The sequence below is a fragment of the Carcharodon carcharias genome, chromosome 1 (genome assembly GCF_017639515.1).
Source record: "Carcharodon carcharias isolate sCarCar2 chromosome 1, sCarCar2.pri, whole genome shotgun sequence".
In the NCBI taxonomy this organism is placed as follows: domain Eukaryota; kingdom Metazoa; phylum Chordata; class Chondrichthyes; order Lamniformes; family Lamnidae; genus Carcharodon; species Carcharodon carcharias.
This window is the reverse complement of record NC_054467.1, coordinates 137,110,456-137,137,551: the sequence shown is the minus strand read 5'-3', so window position 1 is coordinate 137,137,551 and position 27,096 is coordinate 137,110,456. Positions and strand designations below refer to the sequence as shown.

Sequence of the window (27,096 nt, the reverse complement as noted above, 5' to 3'; positions counted from 1 at the left end):
AAGTGTAGTGCACACACTAAGTGTGCTTGCACACCTCTCGGTGCTTCCAGCCCAGGACTGCTGCAAAGAAGATAAGGCCCCAAAATGCAAGAAGACTGCAGCACCCTGGTTTAATTATCTGTCCCTCAAGCACCTTTTGGAAGCTGTGCAGGTCCGTCATGATGTCCTTTACCCCTGCTCTGAGTGAAGATCAGCAAGCAAGGTCACCAATCCAGCATGGGAGGCAGTGGTAGTTGTGGTCAGCGCCAATACCCTGCAAAGGAGGACAGACACCCAGTGCCACATGAGGATGAATGGTCTCACCCATTCTGCCAGGGTAACTCACTGTTCTCATAACTCTCAACTCTCACACTTGCAAACCCATCACGCATCCACAGGGATCTCACAACTCAAGGGACAGTGTTATGACCGATGCAGTTGGTAAAGCAGAGTTATTTAAAAATCCCAGAGGGAAACTTTAAACAACTGTCATAACCTATAATTTTAAGTGTTATGTTTGAGATGTGACTCTAAATTCAGGATTCAGACCATCTTGAGGTCTTACATTAAACTAATTAAAATATTTTATTAATTTACACAGGTTATAAATATATACATATACACACACACACATGGCTATAAATTACTACTATCATAACTTTTAACAAATTCCCAAACTAATCTCCATTAAGGCAACAGCAACCCATAGGCTTAACCAAACACCAGGCAAAGCATTTTCACCTTATGAATTCAAATTCATTGGGGCCGCTATTTAAGAAGGGTTGTAGAGATAAGCCAGGGAACTACAGGCCAGTGAGTCTTACATCAGTGGTAGGCAGACTATTGGAGAAAATTCTGAAGGAGAGAATCTATCTCTACTTGGAGAGGCAAGGTTTGATTAGGGATAGTCAGCATGGCTTTTTCAGAAGGAGGTCAGGCCTAACAAATTTGATTGAATATTTTGAGGAGGTGACCAGGTGTGTAGATGAGGGTAGTGCAGTTGATGTAGTTTATATGGATTTCAGCAAAGCCTTTGACAAAGTTCCACATGGGAGACTGATAAAGAAGGCAAATGCACATGGAATACAGGGTAATTTGATAAGGTGGATTCAAAATTGGCTTAGTTGTAGGAGACAGAGGGTGATGACAGGAGGCTGCTTTAGTGACTGGAAGCCAGTGTCCAGTGGCGTACCACAGAGATCTGTGCTCGGTCCTTTATTATTTATCATTTATATAAACGACATAGATGACTAGTGAGGGGGTAGGATTAGTAAGTTTGAGGATGACACAAAGATTGGCTGGGTGGTTAACAGTGAGGTTGAATGTCTTAGACTACAGGAAGGTATAGACAGGATGGTCAAATGGGCAGATGGAATTTAACCCTGAAAAGTGTGAGGTGATGCACTTTGGAAGGAGTAATTTAACAAGGAAGTATTCAATGAACAGCGTGACACTAGCAAATTCTGAGGAACAAAGGGACCTTGGCGTGTGTGTCCATAGATCTCTGAAGGCGGAGGGGCATGTTAGTGGGGTGGTGAAAAAGGCATATGGGACATTTGCCTTTATCAGTCGAGGCATAGATTACAAAATTAGGGAGGTCATGTTGGAGTTGTATAGAACCTTGGTGAGGCCACAGCTGGGGTATTGTGTGCAGTTCTGGTCACCACATTATAGGAAGGATGTGATTGCACTAGAGGGGGTGCAGAGGAGATTCACCAGGATGTTGCCTGGGGTGAAGCATTTAAGTTATGAAGAGAGGTTGGATAGACTTGTGTTGTTTTCATTGGAGCAGAGAAGACTGAGGGGTGACCTGATCAAGGTGTACAAGATGAGGGTATGGATAGGGAGCAGTTGTTCCCCTTAGTTGAAGGGTCAGTCATGAGGGGACATAAGTTCAAGGTGAATGGCAGGAGGTTTAGGAGGGATGTGAGGAAAAACCTTTTAACCCAGAGGGTGGTGACAGTCTGGAATGCACTGCCTGGGAGGGTGGTGGAGGCGGGTTGCCTCACATCCTTTAAAAAGTACCTGGATGAGCACTTGGCATGTCATAACGTTCAGGGCTATGGGCCAAGTGCAGGTAAATGGGATTAGGTAGGTAGGTCAGGTGTTTCTCACGTGTTGGTGTAGACTCGATGGGCCGAAGGACTTCTTCTGCACCGTGTGTTTCTGTGAAAATGAGGTTCTTTTCACTGTGGAGCCAGTTGGAGGCTTGCAACTGCCTTTTGACCTTACATTGCCTCTGCTCTACACACTCGAAAACTACTGAAGTTATACTTACCATCACTGATTGAATTCAAATTCTCACTGTCTCACCAGTCTCTTTGAACATTACCTTTTAACAATGAAACCCCATTCATTAGACCAAATTTTATTAGTAATATAAACATATTGCTTGGTAGCTGCTAGATAGGTATCAAGTTTTCACCCCACTTCTTGAATGCTCTATTCAAAAAATACACTCTACCTCCCTGTTTACATCTCAAACCAGTACACATCAAAGCAGCCAGACTAGCTGACTTTAATCCAATTAAGACACACCCGCAAACTAAACCTCTAATTTAAAAGAAAAAATATTATATACATTAATAGCTTCATGACAGACAACACCATTAACTTTCACACACACCCTCATATCTCTATCAGGCTCATATCCTCTCGAGCTCACATCCTCATCCTGTCCATGTCTCCGCTCACCACACAAACATTCCACGCAGTGCCATGTGTCCTGCTCACACTATCTCCATTTGTTTTCTTGCAGGAGAAGCTGGCTCAAAGCAGTAAGAAAAGGTCCCAGACCAGGGGTGGAATGGCCCGCATTAGGCCCCTCATTCACTTTGAGGAGCGCGCCATTGTGCTGACTGGTGAGGATGTGAACAGTACCTGCAGAGACCTGGTGAGGTCGGCAGCAAATACCCATGTGAGGATCCTGCACCACATCATCCCTCTCTCAACGCAAATGTGAGTGCTCTCTCTCCTGCTTTTCACTCTGCTAAGATGTACTAATTATCTCTACTTTGGTTCACAGGGATCTCTGCCAAGCGACTGACACACTCAGCCACCCAGCCCTTCAGCTCCATTCAGGTCCTCTTCTCCAGCCAAGAGGACACCTCCTCCATTGAAGAGCTGGAAATAAGCAGCCTGGAAGACCCATCACAGCGCTTACCCACACCCTGTACCAGCGCAGAGACACACACCTCAGTGGGACCGAGATCTCGATCAGGCTCAGGTTCACAATCTGGTGGTCACGCGTCCGCAGCAGGAGGAGGCAGGTTCGGCCGAACTCCCTAGTACTCGGAGGACTGCTGGTGAAGAGGCATCTGTGAGGTCCGAGTCGGATGATAAGCCTCTGGATCCGGCCTTCCAACTCATTGTTGCGAGTCAGCAGAAGGCAGGAGAACATCATGCAGAGCTGTTGGAAGCCCTGAACACAGTGGCACGCGAGTCAGAGGAGTGCATCCGCCAGTTCTCTGATGAAGCGGTGCCCACATGTGCCTGTATGGAGGTCTCCATGGAAAGGATGCCGGATGCCATGGAGACACTAGTCCAGCAGAATGCAGAGGTGTGCGCAGATTTGCACTCCATCACAGTTGCCATGGGTGAGTTCCTGCAGTGACAAAGCAAGAGGGAAGCAGGGCACCTCGACATGCCTCCAGATGCTCCTTCCCCACAAAAAGTCAGGCCGGGGTCCTTGTGCACCCGAAGGGAGCAGCAGCAGCAGCTGGGCACCCCTGGGTCATCCATTCAGGAATCTCAGAGGTTGTCCGCTCCCTCTGAGTCCTCTTTGCCTGTGACCCCCTCAACCTCATCCTCTGTCACCACAGACAGTGCAGCTATCCCACAGGAGGACAGCCAAAGCAAGCTGGGGCCCTCAAGGCCTCGGCTCTCCAGAGGACCCATGCCGATGTTATCGGAGGCAACAGAGCCAACCATTACACAGGCTGTCTCCGTCTCTGCTGCGGATGTCAGGGCAGCACCTAGAAGCCTACGGTGTAGAAAAGTTAAGAAGTTCTGATAACAGGTGATTGCACGGGTGAACACATTTTGTCACTTTACAATCTGGAAATATACGCACTTTCACTGAATAACGTGTAATGGTGTCTTTCAGCTTCATTGACAGGCTTTGCAGGTCCTCCCATTGCATCCTCCCCTCTAGCAGTTCAGCTGCACACAGCCAGCCCACGAGTGATCCTGGAGGGAGAAGTGTGTGTGTGGTAGGGCCTATCGGAGCCTCATGCAAGCACTCTCCCACGCACGCAATCCTTCCGCCATCACACTCACCTCACTGTCTTGAGCATTTTCAATGCTGCCTGCTGGGGTTCACTTTCAGCTAAAATCTGAGCTGAACTGCATCTCCACCCACCCATTGATCAAACTCCCATGCAGCAGCTGTTCTCGCCCACCATAAGTCTCCCTTCACTTTCGATATAGCCAGCATGGTAGTGATATAGTTTTTCTTGAGGTCTCCTGTCCTTTCCCCTGCCCCAGTCACCCATTTCCTTTCCTCCATCAATATCGGCCACCTGGCATCTCCTTCCACCTCCCCGCCCTCATCTACCAGCCACAACCCTTTTCTTTCAGGGATGTTCAGGTGAACGTGCACGCCCTCTACCTTCCTGAAAATTCCACCCCCATCCACATTGACCTCCCCAACTTTCCCCTTCCCACCACCAGGGTCCCTGTCTGCCTCCAAATCCCCACCAACCACCATCGCCATCCCTTCTACTGATAGCGTTGCATCCTCACACTCCCATCCTACTGCCTCATTTTGCCCTCAGTGATTCTCACCATTCCCTCATACTACGCTCACCTTCAGTTCACTCCCCAGGAGGCAGTCATTGACTCCACAGACCCCTCCTTTGCATGTTCACCTGCACATTCCCCCCCACTCTGGACTCCTTCCCCCCTTGGAACCCCTTCCCCCCTTGGGACTCCTCTCCCCCAGACTCCTTCCCCCCACTGCCCCTTAGCTCTTCCCCCATCCTGACTCCTTCCTCCACCCTTACTCTTACCCCTCACCGGACTCCTTCTCCCCCCCGGACTTCTTCGCTCCCCACCTCCCAACCTCACCGCCCCCGACACCTTTGCTTCCAGGCCTCTCCCAAATTCATTTCCCTGCCATCACCACCGACAAACCTTCCTCTCCCAGCTGAAACCAGATCTTCCTCTGTACCCCCCCAGGACATATTTCTCTCCCAAACACAGCTGGACTTTCATCTCCACCCCCCCCCTCCCCCTTGATGATCATCTGTTGTAGACCATGGTCAAGACACTCAGCAGACCCTCACAGTGACTTTCCACCTTCTGTGAGCAGCTTCGTGGTGCAGCCATGTCCATGAGAATCTATACAGCATGCAATGGACATTGCTCCAGGGTGCTGTTGCTGTCGGGCTCCAGCATCTTCTGCTCCTTGGATGTGTGCGATTTGAGCAATGCCCTGATGGTAAGTCTTGACTTCTGCATGTCACACTTGTCAAGACATGTTCTGCACCAGCATGTTTTCCCGCCGACGTGCTCGGATGATCCAATGTTGGGGGTGATTCTGGTAAGCTTGGCTTATAATGATATGCAGTTGTATTGCAATGAAGTTCCCGATGTACGATGACGGAAAATGCGGCCCATCATTGACGGACAAAGCGACGATTGCAAACTGGTTTCACGATGTCATGAAATCCATTTTTGACCATATTACCATATTGTCCGCTCACGCCGCCAAACATGCCCGACGCCAGAGGGCACGGAAAATTCCACTCTGAGAACCAGACCCTGAAACTAGCTGCAAATCATCAAATAGCCAAAGTACTTAACCTGTTCCAGTTTCAAAGATCACCTGCAAACCTACCTCCTAGATACCCGACTACAAGGAACCTCTCAATGTGCTTATGCACCCTTCACTTTACAAGACCCTCACCTCAACTTTAAAACATCGAATTCATTCAAGAAACCACAGGCCTGCCACATGGGGGACTGGAAATCGTAAATCATGAATTAACTGCGATCTGCTGAAGTGCACAATCTTTAGTTGTCTCCATTCTTCCTTTGTGCATGTGCATGTGCTTGTGTGTGTGTCTGTTTGCATGCCCAATGCCGAATGTGTGTCGTTGCATTAACTTGAGGTAGGCAATGTGAGACTAAATAACCTTCTGTACTTTTAAAATCACAAAAGCTTGCTGTTGAATTATTTAATAGGAATACACAATCCAAGGGTAAGAAAAGACACACCTCTTTCCATACAAAACGCACAGATTATTGGCAGCAAGAGAGCAAATAAATTCTGTCCGTGACAGTATCCATCTCCTGCCCCAACAATATGTCATCACTAACTCTCTTATGCACCCTCACAGTATCGCTACGTTCTGACTGCACAATCAGAAATATCAGAGTAGATTTTACAAATTCAGGCCATGGAGACTCATGCATCAGGTGCATACTCAGCTATGGAAAATCTTTCAGGACTTAGTGAACTCTACAACCAAAGTCCTGACGTGACTCCAGGCACTCAGATCTCTGCACTAAAAAGTATGAATCTTAAAATCTATTCTATACATGCACCTCAGATTAAGGGTGGGATTTTCTGACACCTGTGGGCATTGTCGCGGGCAGCACGGAAAAATTTGGAGAGCCGTTGACTTTTCACAGCTCTCCAGATTTTCCCATCCTGCCCATGATGATACCCACCAGCGTCAGGTCAGAAAATCCAGTAACACTCAGCACAGCAGGAGTCCAATCAGACCCTGCACTGGCTAAGCTTGGAAGTCAATGTCCAATTGTGAATGTGTAACATCACCTAAGCGTTCTATGATACAATAATTGTGATTTTACTATTTTGTGACAGTAACAGTCCTTGATGAGAAACCTTCAAGCGATAACACTTTTGGAGTTCCTTGCTGCTTATGGGATCACCCTCATGTTCCTTACAAAGACTATATTTCAAAAGCACATCAGTTTTCAAGCACTTTGGGAGATCCTAAAGTTGTGAAAGGCATTGCATACAACAACAAGTTGTATTTATATGGTGCCTTTAATACAATAAAACATCCCAAAGTGCTTCACAGGAGGTTTATAAAGTAAAATTTGACATCGAGTCATGTAAGGAGATGTTAGGTCAGATGACCAAACTCATGGCCAAAAAGGTAGGTGTGACAGAGTGTCTTAAAGGAGGAAAGAGAGGCAGAGAGGTGGAGATCTTCAGGGAAGGAATTCCAAACTTTTAGGCGCTGCTAAAATAATTGAGTTTTGAAACACTTGGGGCAGGACTTGGGGTGCGCATGCGCCCAATCCGACTGGACGTAAAATAGCACGCGATTATGCCAGGCGAGCATCCCAACGTCATTGTGCACTCACCTGATATTTTGGTCGGCGGGCACGTGCGAGAGTTGGCAGCGCACCCACTGACAATTATGAGGCCTATTAAAGCCATTAATTAATTAATTGCTTTTTTTTCCTGCTTCCCTGGGCGAAACAGCCAGGCAGCCTTTGGATTTTTGAGGAAACCTCATACAAAGGTGGGATGAGGTTTCCTAAAATAATTTTATAAAAATGTTTGGGCAGAATTTTTATCATGAACATGTTTAGGTGATTGATTTTTATGGGTGGAAATTTTTTCTGGGATTTTAAGGTCGTTATTTAAAAGTTTAAAATTTTTCAGCTCTCTGCCTTCAGGGAGCTTTCATTGTGTGCGCCCTCGTGCCTGCGCTGGCTTCAACGCTCGCTCTCCTCCCGCCCCACCCCAACAGCGCTGAGCCTTTCAGCGCGTGTTTCACATTGGCTGGCTGTTAATTGGCCAGCCAGAGTGAAATCGCAGTCGGGGGCCAATCGCAGGCAGTTGGCCATTTCTGGGCCCGTTCAACGACCTCAAAATCCTGCTGCTGAAATTGTTTCTTGAATCCTTTGCACATCTGGAGAGCTGGGCATGGCTTGGTAATGAAAAACAGATAATTCCACCTGTTAACTTGGCAGTCATTATCACGTTCTGCCACAACAAATAAACACGTAATAAATCAAACTCCCAAGACAGTTTTCACAGTAATCTTTGATCCAACATGGCACAGCCACTCTATACTTACACAAAAGACTTCTGACAACTCTCCTATCATTGATTGACGGTGAAGTTTCATTGCCCTTCCCAAGAAACAGAAACTTTCCTACAAGCTGCAGGCTACATTCCTTAAGGGCATACATCACATGTGTAAATGCAATGAAAGACAGATTGGGTGTCTCAGTGAAGCAGTATATTCCAGCAGCAACATGGCATAACATGGGATGATGGGATTCAGAGGGAAAGGGAGTGAGGAAGGAAGCTCTCCTCAATCTCACCCTCCTTTCCCTTCCCAAGATTACCCACACACAGATCATTTGCACTCGTATCTTGTGCCTCCATTTTGAAGCATAAAATAAAAAAAAGGTTTAGAAAAGGTGTATAAAGCACTTACTCATGTGAGGTAACTGACTGCATAGGACTGTGGGCTGAAGGAGACACCTCATTGATGCAGTTATTTAACATATCAAACTCTTGCTCGCATTTTATCACATTCATCATCATGGGATCTTGTTCACCAGAATTAAGTAGTTGACCTACTCAACAGAAAACAAATGAGCTGTTAGTCAAAAACTGAGGTTTTAAGGCACACGGTAACATATTGTGCAGGAAGGGCCGGCTCTTAATATTCAGCGGTAAGCAGCTTCGCATCGAATCTCACATTACTTTAACGTTAGTTACTGGAGTTTAGTGATAGTGAATGAACAGCAATATATTTCCAAGTCAGGATGGTGTCATTCTTACTCACTTCCTCGTGGACGGTTACAAAGTTGTACGTGCTGTTGCCTGGAAAGATGTCGGGTGCCAGGAATCACGCATTGCATAAGAGGACCTAAGAAAGGAAAAGAAATATAAAAAAGGTGAAATACTCAAGAACACAATGGATGCATCACGTGCGAATTTCAATGTCAATTAACTTATATGCAAATTTTAGCTGTTTTGTTCCTGCTCTATCCTGTGCAAAATCAGGTGAGATAGTGGCAAAAATGGTGGGAAAATGCTGTGCAGAGATCTTCCATCACTTCCTAGCCCTGTTCCCTATTCTTCTCCCTTGTCCTACCATGACTGTCACTCCTTCACTGACCACTATATGCAAATACTGGCTGGGCTGGGGCTGGGGGGGGGGAATTAAGGACTGGCTCTTCCATCCCATTTCTCTCCCATGCATTTCTAATATTGTTATCCTCAGGACCGTCTGGTGGGAGGTGCTGGTAGACCTAAGGTGGAGGTAAGTCATGGCCCTGACGTGTAGGCATTGTGGGAAAAGGCACAGTTGAGGCCTCCTCACTTCCATTCATGACCCTATGCAGATACCGTTGTAGGCCTTGGTCTCTTTGTCTCTGTAAGACTTAAAAATATGTAGCTCCTGCCTTTTTCAGGAGCTTTCTTTCCCCTTAAGGCCACTCATTGGTGCTGTCACAATCTACCCACAGCAGCACAGCTTTAATTTCCTCTTTAACCCAACCGGGCTCACTTGCGTTGCTGGAAATCTCGCTGGGAGAGCACTGTGCATGGCTAGATCCAGAAAAATTGGTCAGGGTAACCGGGGGAATTGGAGGAGGAGTGTGGAAGGTCTGCACAACTGTGACCCCACCACTGGGAAAAATTCCAACCCATAATGCAAATATACTTCATCAAGTTTTTAATATCTTTGAGAAATGAAATAATATTAAATCATTTTGAAACAAGTTATCTCTTTAATTGCCAGCTTGGATCAGTTGTAGCACTCTCACCTCTGAGCCAGAAGGCTATGACTTTGAGGCCTAGGACTTAAACAATCTAGTGCAGCACTTCAGTTCAATACTGAGAGTCCAAATTATCAATAAACTCATACAAACAGCAATGAAATCATTAGTGCACACACCAACATTAAAAAGGGCAAAGTTTGTTCACCCTGTAGACTTCTATGACCTGCTCAGATAGTACAATGTAGTCCCCAGTAAGTGCACTTACCTTGTTGATTATTTCTCATCTCGTCCTTTAACATAGTGGGGACCATTATAGGCTGCGTGTACACGACAGGTTGTACTACCACTGGGTGAATAACCGAGTACAAGCCTGAGCCTGGGATGCCTGAGCGGGATAACAGTGGAGCTGTAAGCACTGTGGGGATAGTTAGCGGCATGCTGATGGGAGGCTGAGGTGACCTCTTATTAGGTGAACTGGAGCGTGTTATGTTCATTGTAGGAGATGCAGAAGTTAGCATAGTCATTGTATAGGGAGAGGAGGGGGAGCTTGACATATGCGGAGAGTGCCTTTTGTTCAGTGAAAGATCGACTGGTTCAATTTGGCTCCCATTAGCCTCTAGCGATTGAAAACGTCCACTGTGGCAGCCAGGTGAGTAAATGATGCTGTGCTTATTCTCAGGTTTAATATCGTTCTTTATTCGGACCCTATACCCTTGTTGGAATGGCTGTAAGAAAAGGATGGAGAATTATTAGAAAGAAGTTTAAAACTACAACTCTGAAATCACCCAGTTGGATCACTCCAGTTTTTAGCTACTTTGACAATCTGTGAAGGAGATGTGCTATGTCTGCATTTCACTATGCTGAGTTATAGTTATCTGTGATCGTGGAATATATTCAGGAATTAGATTGTTTAATTTGTTTAATAGCACAATTAATAATGGCACTGTGTAGCTGAACCATATACATTAATTTCTCTGTGTGAACTAACTGATCTCAACTTTGACAGCAATAGATAGGGTGACTAAAATTGACCTCAGTGCTTCTTCAAACTGTAAATTATGTCAAAAATGTATTCATAAAGTTACTTCTTCTTTAAGCTTTTAAGAACTGAAAATAATTTCCATTTAAAGTACACACCATTTAGAGCATTGATCCTGAAATTACACTGTTGGGGTCTAAATTTATGAATGCCTTAAAGAATTCACCTGAAACCTCTCTCTCCACTATGTTAAAGGAGATGTTACCCATTTCTTTTAAACACATTAATATTTCCAATAAAGTAGGGGAGAGGGTGATTTTAGATAAAGATATTAAACATTCACCGGTTGAAGTTGGCCATCCACTGGCAATGAAGTTTGTCACATCTGAACTTTGAAGTGAAACTTCAGCATAAGTTCAGGGATGAAGGGAATAATTTGAATCCTATCTACCAGGTAGAAACCGGATGGGTGGGCAGTTAAAACTCATCATTACTTACCCACCCCAGAGCCACGGGAGCTGACAGATTCTGATGCTCACTTGCTCGCTCTGCTCTCCTGAACAGCCAGCAAGGACATCTGTCAAAAGCATTTTGGATCTTGATGATGTCATCTGGACCCACCTGCAATTTTAACTCAGGGGCTTGAGTGGAAAGTGACTGTGTATTTCCTGCCAGACCAACCCAGCGGAGAAGAGGATCAGGGCTAGAAGAGACCTCCCGAAGCTCAGAGGAGCAGGAATGCTCCTCCAGGGACTATAAGGAGAAAAAATACATATGAATATTTCCCATTTGGTAGAATCAAGCTTAAAAAAAGAGAGCAACATATGTTTGAGATTTTAGAACAGGTACTCAAAGGTTAAATTGGATTTCTTAAGCATAAGCCAAGGTTTCTTGAGGTAAAAGAAAACGTCCTTAAATTGTGTCCCAACAGTATCTTGGGGTATGAAAAAATGCAATTACATTGAGGCTTGCTGCTAATACTGACGTGAATAGTGGTCTTTTAAATTGGTTTCCTCGAATTATGTTATTACCCCACTTTGCACTGTAATCATTATATGGAGAAGAACTACTAGAATTCAGAGGGTTTGAGAATATCTACTGGATTTAAATTGGAAGCTAAAAATTTAGAGTAATCTTATACGTAAAATTAGATGTGTCACATTAACCCAATAGGAAACAGGTGCAATGTGACTACAACAGAACTTCACCAGACCTGGGGAGTGGGCGGCACAGTGGTTTAGCACTTTTAGCAGCTGAAAATCTAAAGCATCCCTTCATTCACTAAATTTAAAAAGATGGAATAAAGGGCAATTAAAGTTAACTATATACAGATAAACAGCTATTAGAATGAAACAAGTGACACAATAAAATGCATCTGAAGAGTCTGGCCTTTCTCTGGAGAGAAGCTGTGTTCACATCAAGTGCTCATATGTACTGTTTTAAGTTCTTGGCCTTCCACATTATTTTAATGAAGCTCAATGGAAACGGGAGAAACAGCACCTCATTTTTTGATTAGACACTTTGCTGCCTTCCAGGCTCAACCTTTCAAATCATAATCATTACTCCCACTTTTTCAGGTAGCAGTAACTGGTAATGATTCAACTGTTGTCATTTACCATTCCTCTTCATCCATCTTTTTGTTTCTTTACTTGTTCCATTACCACCCCTTTTGCCTTGTATCATCATCCATTTTGTCATTTAATCTCACCTGCCCAGATCTCCCCTTTTGTTCTTTCCTCCTCTGCCCATTCCACCTTTCCCTGACTCTGTACTTGCTTTAACCCTATCACATATCTAACTATTCCAGCACTGAGGAAAGATCATTGACCTGACCTGAACTCTGTTTCTGTCTCCACAGATACTGCCCAGCCTGCTGAGTATTTCCAGCTTTTTATTTTAGATTGTCAGCAGTTTATCAGACACTATAATGTGATGACATAAATCACAGGAATGTGTTATTGCATTGCAACAATAAAACAAATTGCCGATATTTATGACCATTTGGTTGAAAGTGGCATGACTGTGCCAGTTGTTATCTCTTCTCAGTGACTGAGACATTGCTCCTTTCAGAACTGAATGTTGTCATGTTAAAATACAGTCTGGTAGATTGCCAGATTTGTTGCTCATTTGCTTTTTGGAATGACTGATGCAATTCATAGATGTGAGGAAACTGATAAAGTAAATGATTGCAAAATGTTTTACATAGAACTGGTGACAAATTGGGTTTTTTGAGAATAGTGTCTAAGAGTGGGGCAACAAAAGGTTGAAGGTTATTTGGACTTGAAACGTTAACTATGCTCTTCTCCGCAGATGCTGCCAGACTTGCTGAGTTTTTCCAGGTATTTTTGTTTTTGCAACAAAAATTAAACTGGCTATGTTGTTGTCCAGTTTTTTTTCTCTTTCATAATATACACCCTTGATCACAAGAACAGGTCCTCATTTCCTCAGGTTCTTTATATGTTTGCCTGTTTCCTACACTGCAACTTCGGAAAAGTACATCATTGGCTGTGAAGTGCTTTGGGACATCATGATCTCATGAAAAGACGAAAAATAAATGCAAGTCCTTTCTTTCCTTGCTTCCTGTTTTCCTTCCCAGAGGAGTTCCAAGAATCTGTGTGGCTCCAAGTTATGTGACTAGATTCTCAATCAGATTATTTGTCAGATATGTCAGCATTAATTCATGTGACTGTCAATTCAATATTTTAATCTGTTTTACATCTTTCTCCTGTTGACATACATTGGCTGCTTTTGGATTTTCTGAGCAAATGGTTATCCTACTGATAAAATCATTGTGTGCACGCAGCATGTTACTGAGCTCAAACATGACATTGTGGGGAAACACCGAGCTAAGCTCTTTCCCAATTTCACGGGAAGAGGAAATTCTCAGTATGATCACTATGGCCTATCTTCATAAGGTTCTTATGGACTTAATTAATTGCAGCAATGACAGCAGAAAGGGAGAAATTTCCTTTTCTTTTTACTCAAAAATTAGACGTGCCACCAAAACTTTGTGTTGCCTACACTTGCTAAACCTCATAGTGCTGAAAGTGTCAAAGGTAAGGTATTAGCCAGGGAACTTCACCAAACCTATCATCACATAAACCGAACTTTTGTCCTTTTTGTAAAGATATTGATAGATCATGTAAGAATAGTGCCAAAGGTGAAAGAAGTTTTTTTGGTGAAAGAAGTGAAGGGTTGAAGAAATGCTAGCAGGAGTTTCTCATTTATTTTTCATTTGATTAAATAGATGTTTTTCCCCCATCCTGTTCATTCCTATCTAAAATATACTGAATAATTAGTAAATTATTCTGCCTCCCATGCACAATTACTGACAATAGTGTTTTTTCTTCATCATACATTGCTGAAGAATGTAATTTCTACATGAACAGTGGAACCTTCATTCAATGAACAACACTTTAAATATCTGCCTTTCTGCAAATCTTCTTATTCAATGTGCAAAGCTGCACCAATTAACTCAACCAATACCCAAATTCTTCCTGCTCTTTAATAGGTACCTGAGAGATTTGAATTTTATCCCTCTGCCTCCCCAATTTAATGCATCATGGAGTGCTTTATTGATTAACAGCAGCCTTGCCTGTGCTGAATGGTCATGTTGAGCTTTGTTGAATGTGAAACCTTAGTGGTACTCTCAAACCTCTTGAGGTTAGATTTGTTTCATATCATGATGGCCTGATCTAAGCACAGTCTATGACAAGGGTTGTCTTGAATCAGTTCATGCACTGAAAAGTATGGATTTAGATTTAATTAAATGACTTGCCTGTGATACTTTTTCATTTAAAGCACATTTCCTGCAAGTATTAATATCAGTCTTATGTAAATCATCTTCTCCACTACTCCAATCTAAACTGAGGCCAACAGAAGAGAAATTTTCATTTGGAATTTAACGGGAATAAACAATGCCTCATACTTTGCCTTTTCCCGGCATCAACAACGAGCTGAAAACTGCAACAGATGCAAATTTGTAACAACATGTATAACTAGGAATTAATTCTGTTGCTTTGATAACTCAGCAGGGATGGAATGGGACTTCTCTTCGCTTTGCAAACAATATATATTGGAGGCTACCAGGCTCGCTTTGTTAGAATTGTTACAGCCAATTATCCAAATAAAGAAGCATCTGCACTTTAGATATGAGGCCCCATCAATGAGCCTATCCCTGTTTTTCACCATGTACCTCACTGTAAAAAATAACTAACACTTGCTAAACAAGTAATATCCATGGCAACAAATAATAAATTAACAACATTTTTCTCAGCGTGAGAGAAGATATTCTTCCCTTGTGGGAGTTGCAAGACCGTATAAAGTTGTTTGATGACAGCTTCAGGGTTTGACCCTTCAAAGTGGTGCTGATAATTGCTGCTTTGCTGATAATGTCTGCCTTGCCACTGACATTCAGCACTACTGCACGTTGGAATGAAATCCAAAGCCTGCTAATGTCTCACATCCGATATGGTTCTTCACAGTTTTTTTTTAAACTCCGTTTTTTTTTAGCTAGGCTTATCTTTTAGTTCTGGCAATCGAGTTGGAACCCAGAAGTTATGAATTCTAATCTCATCATATCAAATTGGAAATTCAATAAATCAGGCATCAGGGAAAAACTGACCATGAAAGCTGTCACACTGTTGTAAAAACCCAACTGGTTAACAAAGTGGAACGTATGTAAGACTCAAAACTGGACATCCATGAGATGCTAAGAGTCATCAACAGCAGAATTATATAACACCATAATTTGGGATCTCATGTATCACTGTTCCTTCATGGTCAGTGGGTCAAAAATTGTGACTCCCTAAAAGTACTGTGGGCAGTATTACTCCAGAGAGACAACAGCAATCCAAGGCATCTCAGCGCCACCTTCTCAAGGACAATTAGGGATGGGCAACAAATGCTGGTCTTGCAGCAATGCTCACAACTCATGAAATAATGGAATAAATATCTGGCACATCCTTCTCTCCTCCATTGATATCATGCCAAGGGATTGACTCAAGTTCAATGGGGCAGCACCACGCACACCTGAAGATGAAACACCAACCTAGTGAAGCAGTTACATAGGGGTACCTGGATGCAATAGCATCAAAAGCAGCAGGTTCTACACAGAAAAATAGAATTCAAAACCAATGGATCAGTAGCCCTACTGCATCCAGTGAAGAATGTGCAACCAATCAAATAATGGTAGCAGATTGAAGTGTTTGCAAGTATCTTCAGCCAAAAGTGCCATACTGTAGCCTCCATTTGAGAGATGTCAATGTTCAGCCAATTTGGTTTACTCCCATGACATTAAAAATAAACTGATGCCCTGAACGTAGGAACAGCATCTCAATGGTATGATTGAAAACCTGTCCAATAGAACTGGCCTTCCCTGCCGAAGTTCTTCCAGAACAGCTTTGACACTAGTGCCTGCCCAACAATGAATTACACACAAAATATTGCATTAGCAATTTACCAAGTTGACGAAATTCAATAATAGCTCAGAAGTCCACAAGGTAGAACAGGTGGTCAAATGGGCTCCTCTTTTTCTCCAAATGATAGGAACTTGACTGATGCCTTTTGAGCCACAGGACATTTTGTGAATCCATGACTTTGCCCAAATTGTGTTTTCGGATTTGCCCAGAAAAGCCAAGTTAAACAAGTTCTGCTTTCCATGATACCAAATAGTTCTTAATTCTTAAAAACTGCACAGTCTCTAGGTTGGTAGCAGATCATTCTCATCACTTCATTCATGGTAATTATAATATAAAATAAGAACATAAGATCCTTAAGCATTCAGTAGATCAGGCAACATCTTTGAGGAGAGTAACAGAGTTAAAATTTCAGGCCAATGATTTAATGCTAAATCTCTCTTCTTCCAGTTCTGATGAAAAGCCATTAACCCAGAAGCGCAATCTCTGTTTCTCTCTTCACAGGTGTTGCCTGAATGGCTGAACGTTTCCACCATCTTACACTTTTATTTCAAATTGCCGGTGCCAGGAATAGGGACAGAAATCCTGGAATCAGGACATGTCTGCCATTTTTAAAGGTCTCCAGAATAGGCCCAAATCTGCAAACATCCATCCCAAAAGGTGTATATATTGTTCTGTTGCCAGGATCATCACTAGATGGTGCTGTATTAGGGCCACACAGTCATTGTTGAACTATCCATGTTATCTGCTACAGGCACATTGCTTGCCTGTGTCCTATCTCTGAATTAGAATAGCAATGCTCTGACCACTTATTCTAAAATTATCATGACACTCTTGATATGGATTGGAGCAGTGTGACAGCCGATCTCTTTGTTCTGAATTATGTTTTGCCTTTCAACAGTTAGCTATACTGATGGATCCATCATTTTACCAGTGAATAGCTGAGTCAAACAGATCAGAAAGATTGGGAGTGTGCTGAATCACATAATCTTGACCAGACAACAACATTGATGCTAAAATTAGCCCACTGAGTTTGGGAGGAGAATGTTGATCAGAAGATTTTAATTGTAAATGTCAGGGCAGAATATGATCAAGGCTGGCTGTAAATTGCTTTGCAATTGAAAAGCTTTGTCAAGTCCTAGTTAAGGCTCACATATAAACAAGGGAAGAGGGACTGAATAGCCCGTATGCCTTGCGCTAACTCAATGTACAATTATGCAGCTCTTCCTTGAGACATTTCGTTGCCTAATTGATGTCCTGTAACTACAAAGCTGAAAAAAGAAATCTTTTTATTTAGAGCTTCCATCTCACTGAGGAGGCTTCAGGCCAATCTACATCCAAAAACCCGCTCTGAAAACTCTGCTCACATTTTGACAACTGTGACAAATTCTGCCACAATAGCTGACACAATCCACTACATTCCAAAACAGTCAACAACATTCTAAATAAAACAACCCATTTGCACTATCTCCCGGTGTTAATGGATCCTTTAAAATAATTCTAGGATCTGGATCCATATCTTTGCCAAAAATTAATCAGATCTTCCTTGGGCTATACCCTCACTTTGTACCAAGTTTTGTTGAAAGCTGTTAATTCATTTTTGAAATATAGGGCTGAATTTTATGGGCAAGGGGGCGGCAGTGGACTTCTCGTGTCAACTGGCAGCTGACTTGATGGAAAGCAGGCCGCTATGCAGCCATAACATGCTGGGGATGGGCTAAACTAGACAGAGGGATTTCTGCCCCTCAGTAGGAGGAAGTTCGGCTCTCGAGAGCTGCGGGCCAATCTGATTGGCTCACAGCTCTGGCCATCCCAGCAGTAGTGAGTGCTGCTGGAACTGCAGGAAGGAGAGCGATGGGTGCCGCAGAAAGGGAAGTCCTGGGTTTCCAGGGCGGGGGGGGGGCGGGGTTATGGAGGAAGAGGAAGGTGAGGGGCCAGGTTTTGGAGGGCAGGCAGCGAGGAAGAGGATGGTGATATCTTGGGGTGGGGGGGGGGGGCGCGTTCCCCCAATGCACACAGGGTCTCCCCTGAATAAGGTGACACTCCCCCCTTCCTACCATTTTTCATCTACACCACAAATAACGGCTTGCCCACTCCCGCCCAACTGCCCATGCCAGCCATTTTATGGCATGGACAGTGTATTAACCCTGTCAATAGGCTTGCTAACAAGCCTAATTGACCTTTAATTATTATTTAAATATAACAGGCATACTGCTGATTTCAGCATCCACCCACCTAACGTATTATGAAGGTCAGCTGGACTAGTAATCCAGAAACCCAGGGTAATGCTTTGGGGACCTGGGTTCAAATCCCGCCATGGCAGATGGTGGAATTTGAATTCAATAGAAGTATGGAATTAAAAGTCTAATGATCACCATGAAACCATTGTTGATTGTTCTAAGAACCCATCTGGTTCACTAATGCCCTTTAGGGAAGGGAATGTGCCATCATAACATACTGGGGATGGGCTACACTAGACAAGAGTGGGACATCTGCTCCTCAATAGGAGGAAGACTCCAGACCCACAGCAATGTGTTTGACTCTTAGAAGCTCTCTGAAATGGCTTAGCAAGCCACTCAGTTGTATCAAACCACAACAAAAAAGGAATGAAACCAGATGGACAACCTGGCATCAACACAGGCAGTGGAAATGACAATGGCAAACTCAGCCCTGTTGACCCTGTAAAGTCCTCTTTACTAACATCTGGTGGCTAGTGCCAAAATTGGGACAGCTGTCTCACAGACTAGTCAAGCAACAGCCTGACATAGTCATCTTCATGGAATCATATCTTACAGATAATGTTCCAGATTTCACCATCACCATTGCTGGATGTGTACTGTCCCACCAGCAGGACAGACCCAGCAGAGGTGGTGAAACAGTGTTATATAGTCAGGAGGGAGTTGCCCTGGGAGTTCTCAACATGGACCCCATGAAGTCCCATGGCATCAGGTCAAACATGGGCAAGGAAATTTCCTGCTGATTACCATGTACTGCCCTCCCTCAGCTGATGAATCAGTGCTCCTCCATGTTGAGCACCACTTGGAAGAAGCACTGAGGGTGATAAGGGTGCAGAATGCACTCTACCATTACCATCAAGCCAGGGGATCAACCCTGGTACAATGAAAGTGTAGGAGGGCATGCCAGGAGCAGCACCAGGCACACCAAAAATGAGGTGACAACCTGGTGAAACTATGACACAGGACTACTTGCGTGTCAAACAGCATAAGCAGCAAGTGATAGAGCTAAGTGATCCCACAACCAACGGATCAGATCTAAGCTCTGCAAGTCCTGCCACATCCAGTTGTGAATGGTGGTTGCCAATTAAACAACTCACCGGAGGAGGAGGCTCCACAAATATCCTCATCTCAATGATGGGGGAGCCCAGCACATCAGTGCAAAAGATAAGGCTGAAGTATTTGCTACAATCTTCAGCCAGAAGTGCCAAGTGGCTGATCCAGAGGTCCCCAGCATCACAGATGCCAGTCTTCAGCCAATTCGACTGACACCGTGTGATATCAAGAAATGGCTGAAGGCACTGGATACTGCAAAAAGTATGGGCCCTGACAATATTCTGGCAATAGTACCGAAGACTTGTGCTTCAGAACTTGCTGCATCCCTAGCCAAGCTCTTCCAGTACAGCTACAACACTGGCATCTACCCGGCTATGTGAAAAATTGCCCAGGTATGTCCTGTACACAAAAAGGACAAATCCAACCCGGCCAATTATCGCTCCATCAGTCTACTCTCTATCATCAGTAAAATAATGGAAGGGGCCATCGACAGTGCTATCAAGCAGCACTTTCTGAGCAATAACCTGCTCACTGATGCACAGTTTGGGTTCTGCCACAGTCACTCAGCTCCTGACCTCATTATAGCCTTGGTTAAACATGGACAAAAGAGGTGAGAGTGACTGCTCTTGACATCAAGGCAGCATTTGACCGAGTGTGGCATCAAGGAGCCCCAGCAAAACTGGAGTCAATGGAAGTCAGGGGGAAAACTCTCCGCTGGTTGGAGCCATACCTAGCACAAAGGAAGATGGTTGTGGTTATTGGAGGTCAGTCATCTAAGCTCCAGGACATCACTGCAGAAGTTCCTCAGAGTTGAGTCATAGGCCCAACCATCTTCAGCTGCTTCATCAATGACCTTCTCTCCATCATAACATCAGAAGTGGGGATGTTCACTGATGATTACACAATGTTCAGCTCCATTCGCGACTTCTTAGATACTGAAGCAGTCCATGTCCAAATACAGCAAGACCTGGACAATATCCAAGCCTGGGCTGACAAGTGGCAAGTAACATTCACATCACACAAGTGCCAGACAATGACCATCTCCAACAAGAAAGAATCCAACCATCGCTCCTTGATGTTCAATGAAATTAGCATCACTAAATCCCCCGCTATCAATTCCTGGGGTCTACCAATGACCAGAAACTGAACTGGACTAGCCATATAAATACTGTGGTTACTAGAGCAGGTTAGAGGCTGGGAATCCTGTGACGAGTAACTCACCTCCTGACTCCCCAAAGCCTGTCCACCATCTACAAGGCACAAGCCAGGAGTGTGATGGAATACTCCCCACTTGCCTGGATGAGTGCAGCTCCCACAACACTCAAGAAGCTTGAGACCATCCAGGACAAAGCAGCCTACTTAATTGACACCACATCCACAATATTCACTCCTTCCACTACCGACGCACAGTAGCAGCAGTGTGCATCACCTACAAGATGCACTGCAGTAATTCACCAAGGTTCCTTAGACAGCACCTTCCAAACCCAAGCCATAACCATCCAGAAGGGCAAGGGCAGCAGTTAGATGGGAACACCATCACCTGGAAGTTCCCCACTATCCTGACTTGGAAATATATTACTATTCCTTCACTGTCGCTGGGTCAAAATTCTAGACTTCCTTCCTAACAGCACTGTTGGTGTACCTGCACCACATGCACTGCAGTGGTTCAAAAAGGCAGCTCACCACCACCTTCTCAACGACAACTAAGGATGGGCAATAAATGCTGGCCTATCTAGCGAAGCCCACATCCCGTGAATGAATGAAAAATTGCTCGGGGTGGCCTAGCCACCCAACATATTTTACATACCCCCTGCTGAAACACACCCAGTGTGGTGACCATAATATCCAGCTCATACCGTTTACAAACAGACTAACAAACAGGGGCACAAAGATTACCTCTGCCTACCTGCAGTGGTAAAGCTAATAATGGCCACCTGATGAATGGCATTGGAAGATGACCTGCATCAGGGAACAGTACTCCAGCAAAAAGTCAATGCTTTGAGAAGGAGGAGGAGGAGGGGGAGAAATTGACAGAGAATAAACAAGTAATTTATTGATAATAGGAGCTCCTGAATATTTTGCAACTCGTTATTCCACTGTTCCTTAACCATGGCAAAACATATTCCAGATTTGCAGCTTCTCATCTTACCTGATTTAGTTATTATTTCTACAAAACTGTTTTAACAGCATTTTGTTTTTACATAACCTCCTGTTATACCAAGAGTTTACTACAATCAATCTGTGGTGATAGCCTGTGGTGGTAATAGAGCACTACACAGCAAAAGGCACTACTGTTATCTGCACATTAGACCTGATGCACTTCCTATCAGTGTTGCAGAGGAATTAAAAATGCATAACATACTCTATTGTTTTGATAACGTTCAAGAAAAGAGAGGTGATCTTATTGAAACATAAGATTCTAAGGCAGCATGACAGGGTGGATGTTTACCCTCCCGAGGGAGTCTAGAACTAGGGGGCACAGTTTCAAATTAAGGGGTCTCCCATTTAAGGCAAAGAAGAGGAGCAATTTCCTCTCTCAAGAGGGTTGTTAATCTTTGGAATTATTGAATATATTCAAGGCCGAGTCAGACAGATTTTTGATCTGCAAGGGAGTTAAGGGTTGTGGGGAAAGACAAGAAAGTGGAGTTAAAACCACAATTAGATCAGCCATCTTACTGAATGGCAGAGCAGGCTCAAGTGGCTAAGTGGCTTACTCCTGTCCTATTTTTTGTTATTTTATTTTACTTGTTCATGGGGTTATGAACAACAATTTATTGCTGTCACGCTGTGAAATAATCAACTAAAAGGAATATTTTAGCATTGTGGGGCTAACAAACATATGTTTCTGGACCATTTCACAAGAACAAGGAATGGTACAAATGACCCTTTGCTGTTAAACTGCATGCTGCATGGCAACTATTTTATGAGCAAGTCATTGAGAAACATAAGGCTGGATTTTATGGGATGTCATAGTCCTGGCACCCACTGGCTATAAAGTTGAAGGGGAGTCCACCTAGGGGATGAACGGCTGCTGCACTGTCATTTAACAGCTATTTGGCCAATAAAAGGCTGAGGTGAGCGTTGCGCCCCTCAGCAATAGAAAGTCCCACCTTAGAGAGTTGCGACAATCAGATGACCAGCAGCTCTGTGGTTGCAGCAGTGCCAGGTAGGAGGGGTGGCCACTGCTGGGACTACAGGCCATCCGCAATGGTGATCATCCCAGCAGCCGGACACCAAGGTAAGTGGGGGGCCGGGTTAATAGCCAGGGTCAGGCTGACCGGCCCCCGTTTTGGGTTGGAGGACTGTTTTGAGAGGCCAAAGTTGAGGGGAAAAGGATAAATGAGGAAGTGTGATCCTTGCTGAATGAAGGTGGAGCGGGGGGGGGGGGTGGCGGTTGCTGGGGTTGCCTCCAATGCGACAGAGGATGAGGAGAGGGGGAACCTACTCCCCACCCTTATCCCACACTAGCCCATGCAGCTAAAGCTGCCAGGCTATTTGCCTGGCATGGGCCATGGGTTTCCACCCACCATGGGTAGGATAGGCAGTGGGGACAGGATGAGACCCTTAAATGGCCATTAATTGACTACTTAAGGACCTCAATAGACCCAAGAGCTTGCAGGCCATCTGACTCCTCTCCCCACACCACCCCCCCACCCAATAAAATTTCATACAGGTTGGGGGCAAGCGGGAAGGCCACACGTTGGTCTTTAGAAACACCTTCACACATACCCCCCCGACCATCACCAGCCCCCACCACCCCCAATCCCTGGCTTCAAACCAGTTGACAAGGAGTGTAAAATCTAGCCCATAAAACATTTTCAGCACAGAAGGAGGCCATTTGGCCCATCATGTCTGTGCCAGGGAAAAGAGCTATATAGCCTATTCCCAGTTTCCAGCTCTTGGTCCATAGACCAAGGTTACAATACTTCAAGGGCATATCCAAGTATGTTTGTTTAATACCACAAGAGTTTCTGCTTCAACCACCCTTTCTGGCAATGAGTTCTAGACCTCCACCACTCTCAGGGTGAAAAGATTTCTCCCCAACAGGTTCTGCCACAAAATGGAGACTCATGGGATTGGAGCCAATATATTATCATGGTTTGAGAATTGATTAAGGACAGAAAACAGAAAGTAGGAATAAATGGGACATTTTCGCTTTAGCAGGCTGTATTAGCGGGGTACCGCAAGGATCAGTACTTGGGCCTGAGGAGACTGAGTATTACGAATTGAAGTTGCTGACAATACAAAGTCAGGTGGGAAAGTAAGCAATGAAGATGCAAAGGGGCCGCAGAAAAGTATAGACAGGTTGGGTGAGTCAGCAAGATCACAGCAGATGGAGCACAGTATAACAAGTGTGAAGTTATCCACTTTGGTATGAAGAATAAAAAAGCAGAATATTCTTTCAATAGTGAGACATTGAAATATTTGCATTTGGGGTAAACCGATCAGGGAGGGGGATAGATGTCTGGATGTCCTCGCACAAGAATCACAAAGTTAACATGCAGCTACAGCAAGCAATTAGGAAGGCAAATGGCATGTTAGCTTAATTACAAAGAGATTGAAGTATAAGAGTAAAGTGGTCTTACTGCAATTATACAAGGCATTGATGAGGCCACACCTGCAGTACATTGTACAGTTTAGTTCTGCTTCCGGAAGGACACACTTCCCCTAGAGGGAATGTAACAAAGTTTCACTGGACTTGGGTTGAGGAGATTGTTCTATGAGGAGAGATCAAGTATACTAGGTCTATATTCCCTGGAGTTTAGAGGGATGAGAGGCATTCGAATTGAAACATAAAATTGTTAAAGGGCTTGATAGGGTAAATGCTTAGAGAATATTGTCCCTGACTGAGGAATCTAGAAAATGGGGTCACAGTTTGAGAATAAAGAGTTGGCCATTCTGGACTGGGATGAAGAAAAAATTCTTCACTCAAAGTGTGGAGGATCTTTGGAATTCTCCACCCCACAGAATAGTGCATGCTTATTCATTGAGTATATTCAAGACAAAGGTATTTAGATTTTTAAGTATGAAGATAATTAAAGGATATGGGAATTGTGCAATAAGGTGGAGTTGGGGTAGAAGATCAATCCTAATTGCATTGAAAGGTTGAACAGCTCGAAGGGCCAAATGGCCTACTCCTCCTATTTCTTATGTAGGAGGGACAGAATCTGCATGAACCTGTCCTCATAGTCCACAGATAGATATTTCCAGCAGTGGGTCATTGGATAATGATCGTGAGTGGAAATTCTTGCCTGTGTTCTCCCTTTCACTCCAACTGAGATTAGCAAATGGCACAGACTGTCAATCAAAATGAGAGCCTTTTGATTGGTATGGCTTAGCTATTAACTGGATAAACTCTCTTTAAGCTGAAACACAATCACAATGTATACCTTTTAAAATCCACTGTTAAAAAGAAAGAATCCTGTTTAAATGACAGCTATATTTTGAAGGACATTCTCCTGTAAATTAGCATGACCATTCCATCTATTTTGGTGAACTATGTAGAAAGTCCTGAATCAGAACATAGGTAAGAATCCTAAACTGAAATAATAGATTTAATTTTAAGAGATATTGCTTCTTAAACACCTGTTTAACGACGCCAATTCATACTCACCATTGGAACTGGTTCCATTGAGTCTTGTTTGCCAGGCAAATGGTCAAACATAAGCATTTTGAATGAGGTGCAATGCCAGAAGAGTTGGGTTTATTGCCTGTCAAAAGAAAAGGGAAGGTCTTGAACTTTACTCATGAAGTCATTCTGTGCCTACACATAAAGGACAACCCAAGTGGATTAAGCAGATGTAGAAGCATGCCAGAGCACCTGACAATTGGCCTCCAACTAGAAATGGGGAAGTATCAACCAGCATTGTCCTCTTCCTGGAGAGCTATACAATAGGGTCCCTCTCACAAACTGCACAACACATCCCTGCGGAAAAAGTGACAGGTTGATACCAATGAGAGCACACCGCTATTGGTCTTTATCTGTACAAAAAAAAGCAACCCAAGCCAACACAATACCCAAGAAAAGATGTGGCCTGCCCCCACCATGTGCCTGCACTGCCCCCATCCAGTGCCTCCTCTAACTCCTCAAATCATGAGAATATGCCTGATTTTAAAATTGTGCATGTGAATGGGCTTCAAGTGAGCCAAGATCAGGCCCAATAAATTATATCTGTGAAAGCTGCTGTATGATTTGTCGCTTTTATAACTTTGTAAAAATGTTCAATTTAAAAATGGTTTATATCTGGATCATAAACAACATTTTTGCCAAGTTTTCAGTTAATTCTGTTTGCAATGCTTAGTTCTTACATAAATATAAATGTGTTTATATTAAAATTGCTTGTCTAATTATTCTTATATTAAATTGTTTTATTCAAGCTCTTTTGCGAGACGTGACCCAATATAACAGAAAAGGATTTAATCTAAGTACATAGCTTTGTGCAAACCAAAAGCTGGGCTTCATTTATTAAACTCCCCTTATATCATCTATAAATTACTTCATCAATACACTTGAACAAAGGATGCACCAAAAATACATCACACAATTGGAAGTAAAGGTCTTTTGAGAATTTTCAACAAAGCGGAATTTATTTGAACTGCAATACAAGACAATGTAAAGGAAAACTAGCTTCATTCAAAATGTATCCCAAACACTTCAGCATATTTACAAACACATGATGCAATAATTGCGAACATGTGAAACTGCTGGATGAACAGCTTGAGCAAGATAGCATTATGATACAAATTATGCGTAGCACTAATGGATCTCCCTTTCCCTTCCCAAATAAACACAATTTTCTCAAACATTTCTCATCAACATAGTGCCTATTTAAAAAGAGTTCTTCTGCTTTTTTCAAAACTGCTGAACATGCACATCTTCCTTATTTCAAAATTCAGGTCTAAGGCTGTAAGTAAAGATTTTCCCCTTTCTCTTTTACACATTAACACACAGTAATACATGTTGTCAGCAAATGTGCAGCAAACATGGAGTTATTGCAAACCTACAAAAATAACCTTGAATTTGTGTTTCTGCCACAGACTTCACTACTGGGAGCACACACAGGGAATATGGGCGCTCAAGTCATCAGTTCCTACAGGACTCCTCAACCAGAAAGGAAATATTTGTGAAAGTTACCCTCCAATTATTTTCTAACATCTAAATTGTAATTCCAGCTTTTGAATAAATATCAGTCCTGTCACTGCCTAACTTCATTGAATGAACCAAAATGCAGAAAAGTGTAAATCTCACTAAAACCTACAATGTGCTATTGGTTGGGACGTTCAGCTCCCACTATTCAGCCAGCTGCCACTTCACACTGGTTTTGGATTGGCAACAAACTCATTTAAAATTGGCTGAACCTCACACTGCTGAGGTCAGGGGGAGGCTGGTGGTGATTTGCCATTCACTTCGGCACCTCCGCCTGCCTTATTTCCGCCAAAGTTAAAATCAAGGTTTTGGAAATAAAATTCCCAGATGAAATATAGATTGATTGTATTAGTTCCAGACACAGTTAGTAAATATTCCAAGATTGTTATCTTCATTTTGACCAAATAATGTAACACATACACTAACTAAAATAAACAGTGTACGCTATTTTAATGTGTTCTCTTCCATTTCTCTTCGTATCTTCCCATGTAGCACAATACACCCCAGTCATGAGAACTGAGGGGCCCCTTCTCCCTTTGTTTGAAACTGGCATTGAGGGGC

The 27,096-nt window shown here is 43.5% G+C and overlaps 1 protein-coding gene across 6 annotated transcripts in view; it reads right to left on the bottom strand.

Moving 5' to 3' along the window:
• Nucleotides 1-27,096, bottom strand: part of LOC121277335 (Krueppel-like factor 3) — an 87,210-nt gene that overhangs the window by 22,935 nt on the left and 37,179 nt on the right. For 3 of the 6 annotated variants that reach the window (XM_041186691.1, XM_041186706.1, XM_041186700.1), the window contains exons 3-7: nt 25,003-25,099; nt 11,180-11,434; nt 9,968-10,427; nt 8,763-8,846; nt 8,409-8,550 (exon numbers count right to left, since the gene is read on the bottom strand). In XM_041186691.1, the coding sequence (XP_041042625.1) occupies nt 8,409-8,550; nt 8,763-8,846; nt 9,968-10,427; nt 11,180-11,434; nt 25,003-25,059 (998 nt within the window). In that variant the 5' untranslated portion in view covers nt 25,060-25,099. The remainder of the gene's footprint in view (nt 1-8,408; nt 8,551-8,762; nt 8,847-9,967; nt 10,428-11,179; nt 11,435-25,002; nt 25,100-27,096) is intronic. The other 3 variants (XM_041186715.1, XM_041186725.1, XM_041186732.1) reach the window with 2 other exon arrangements.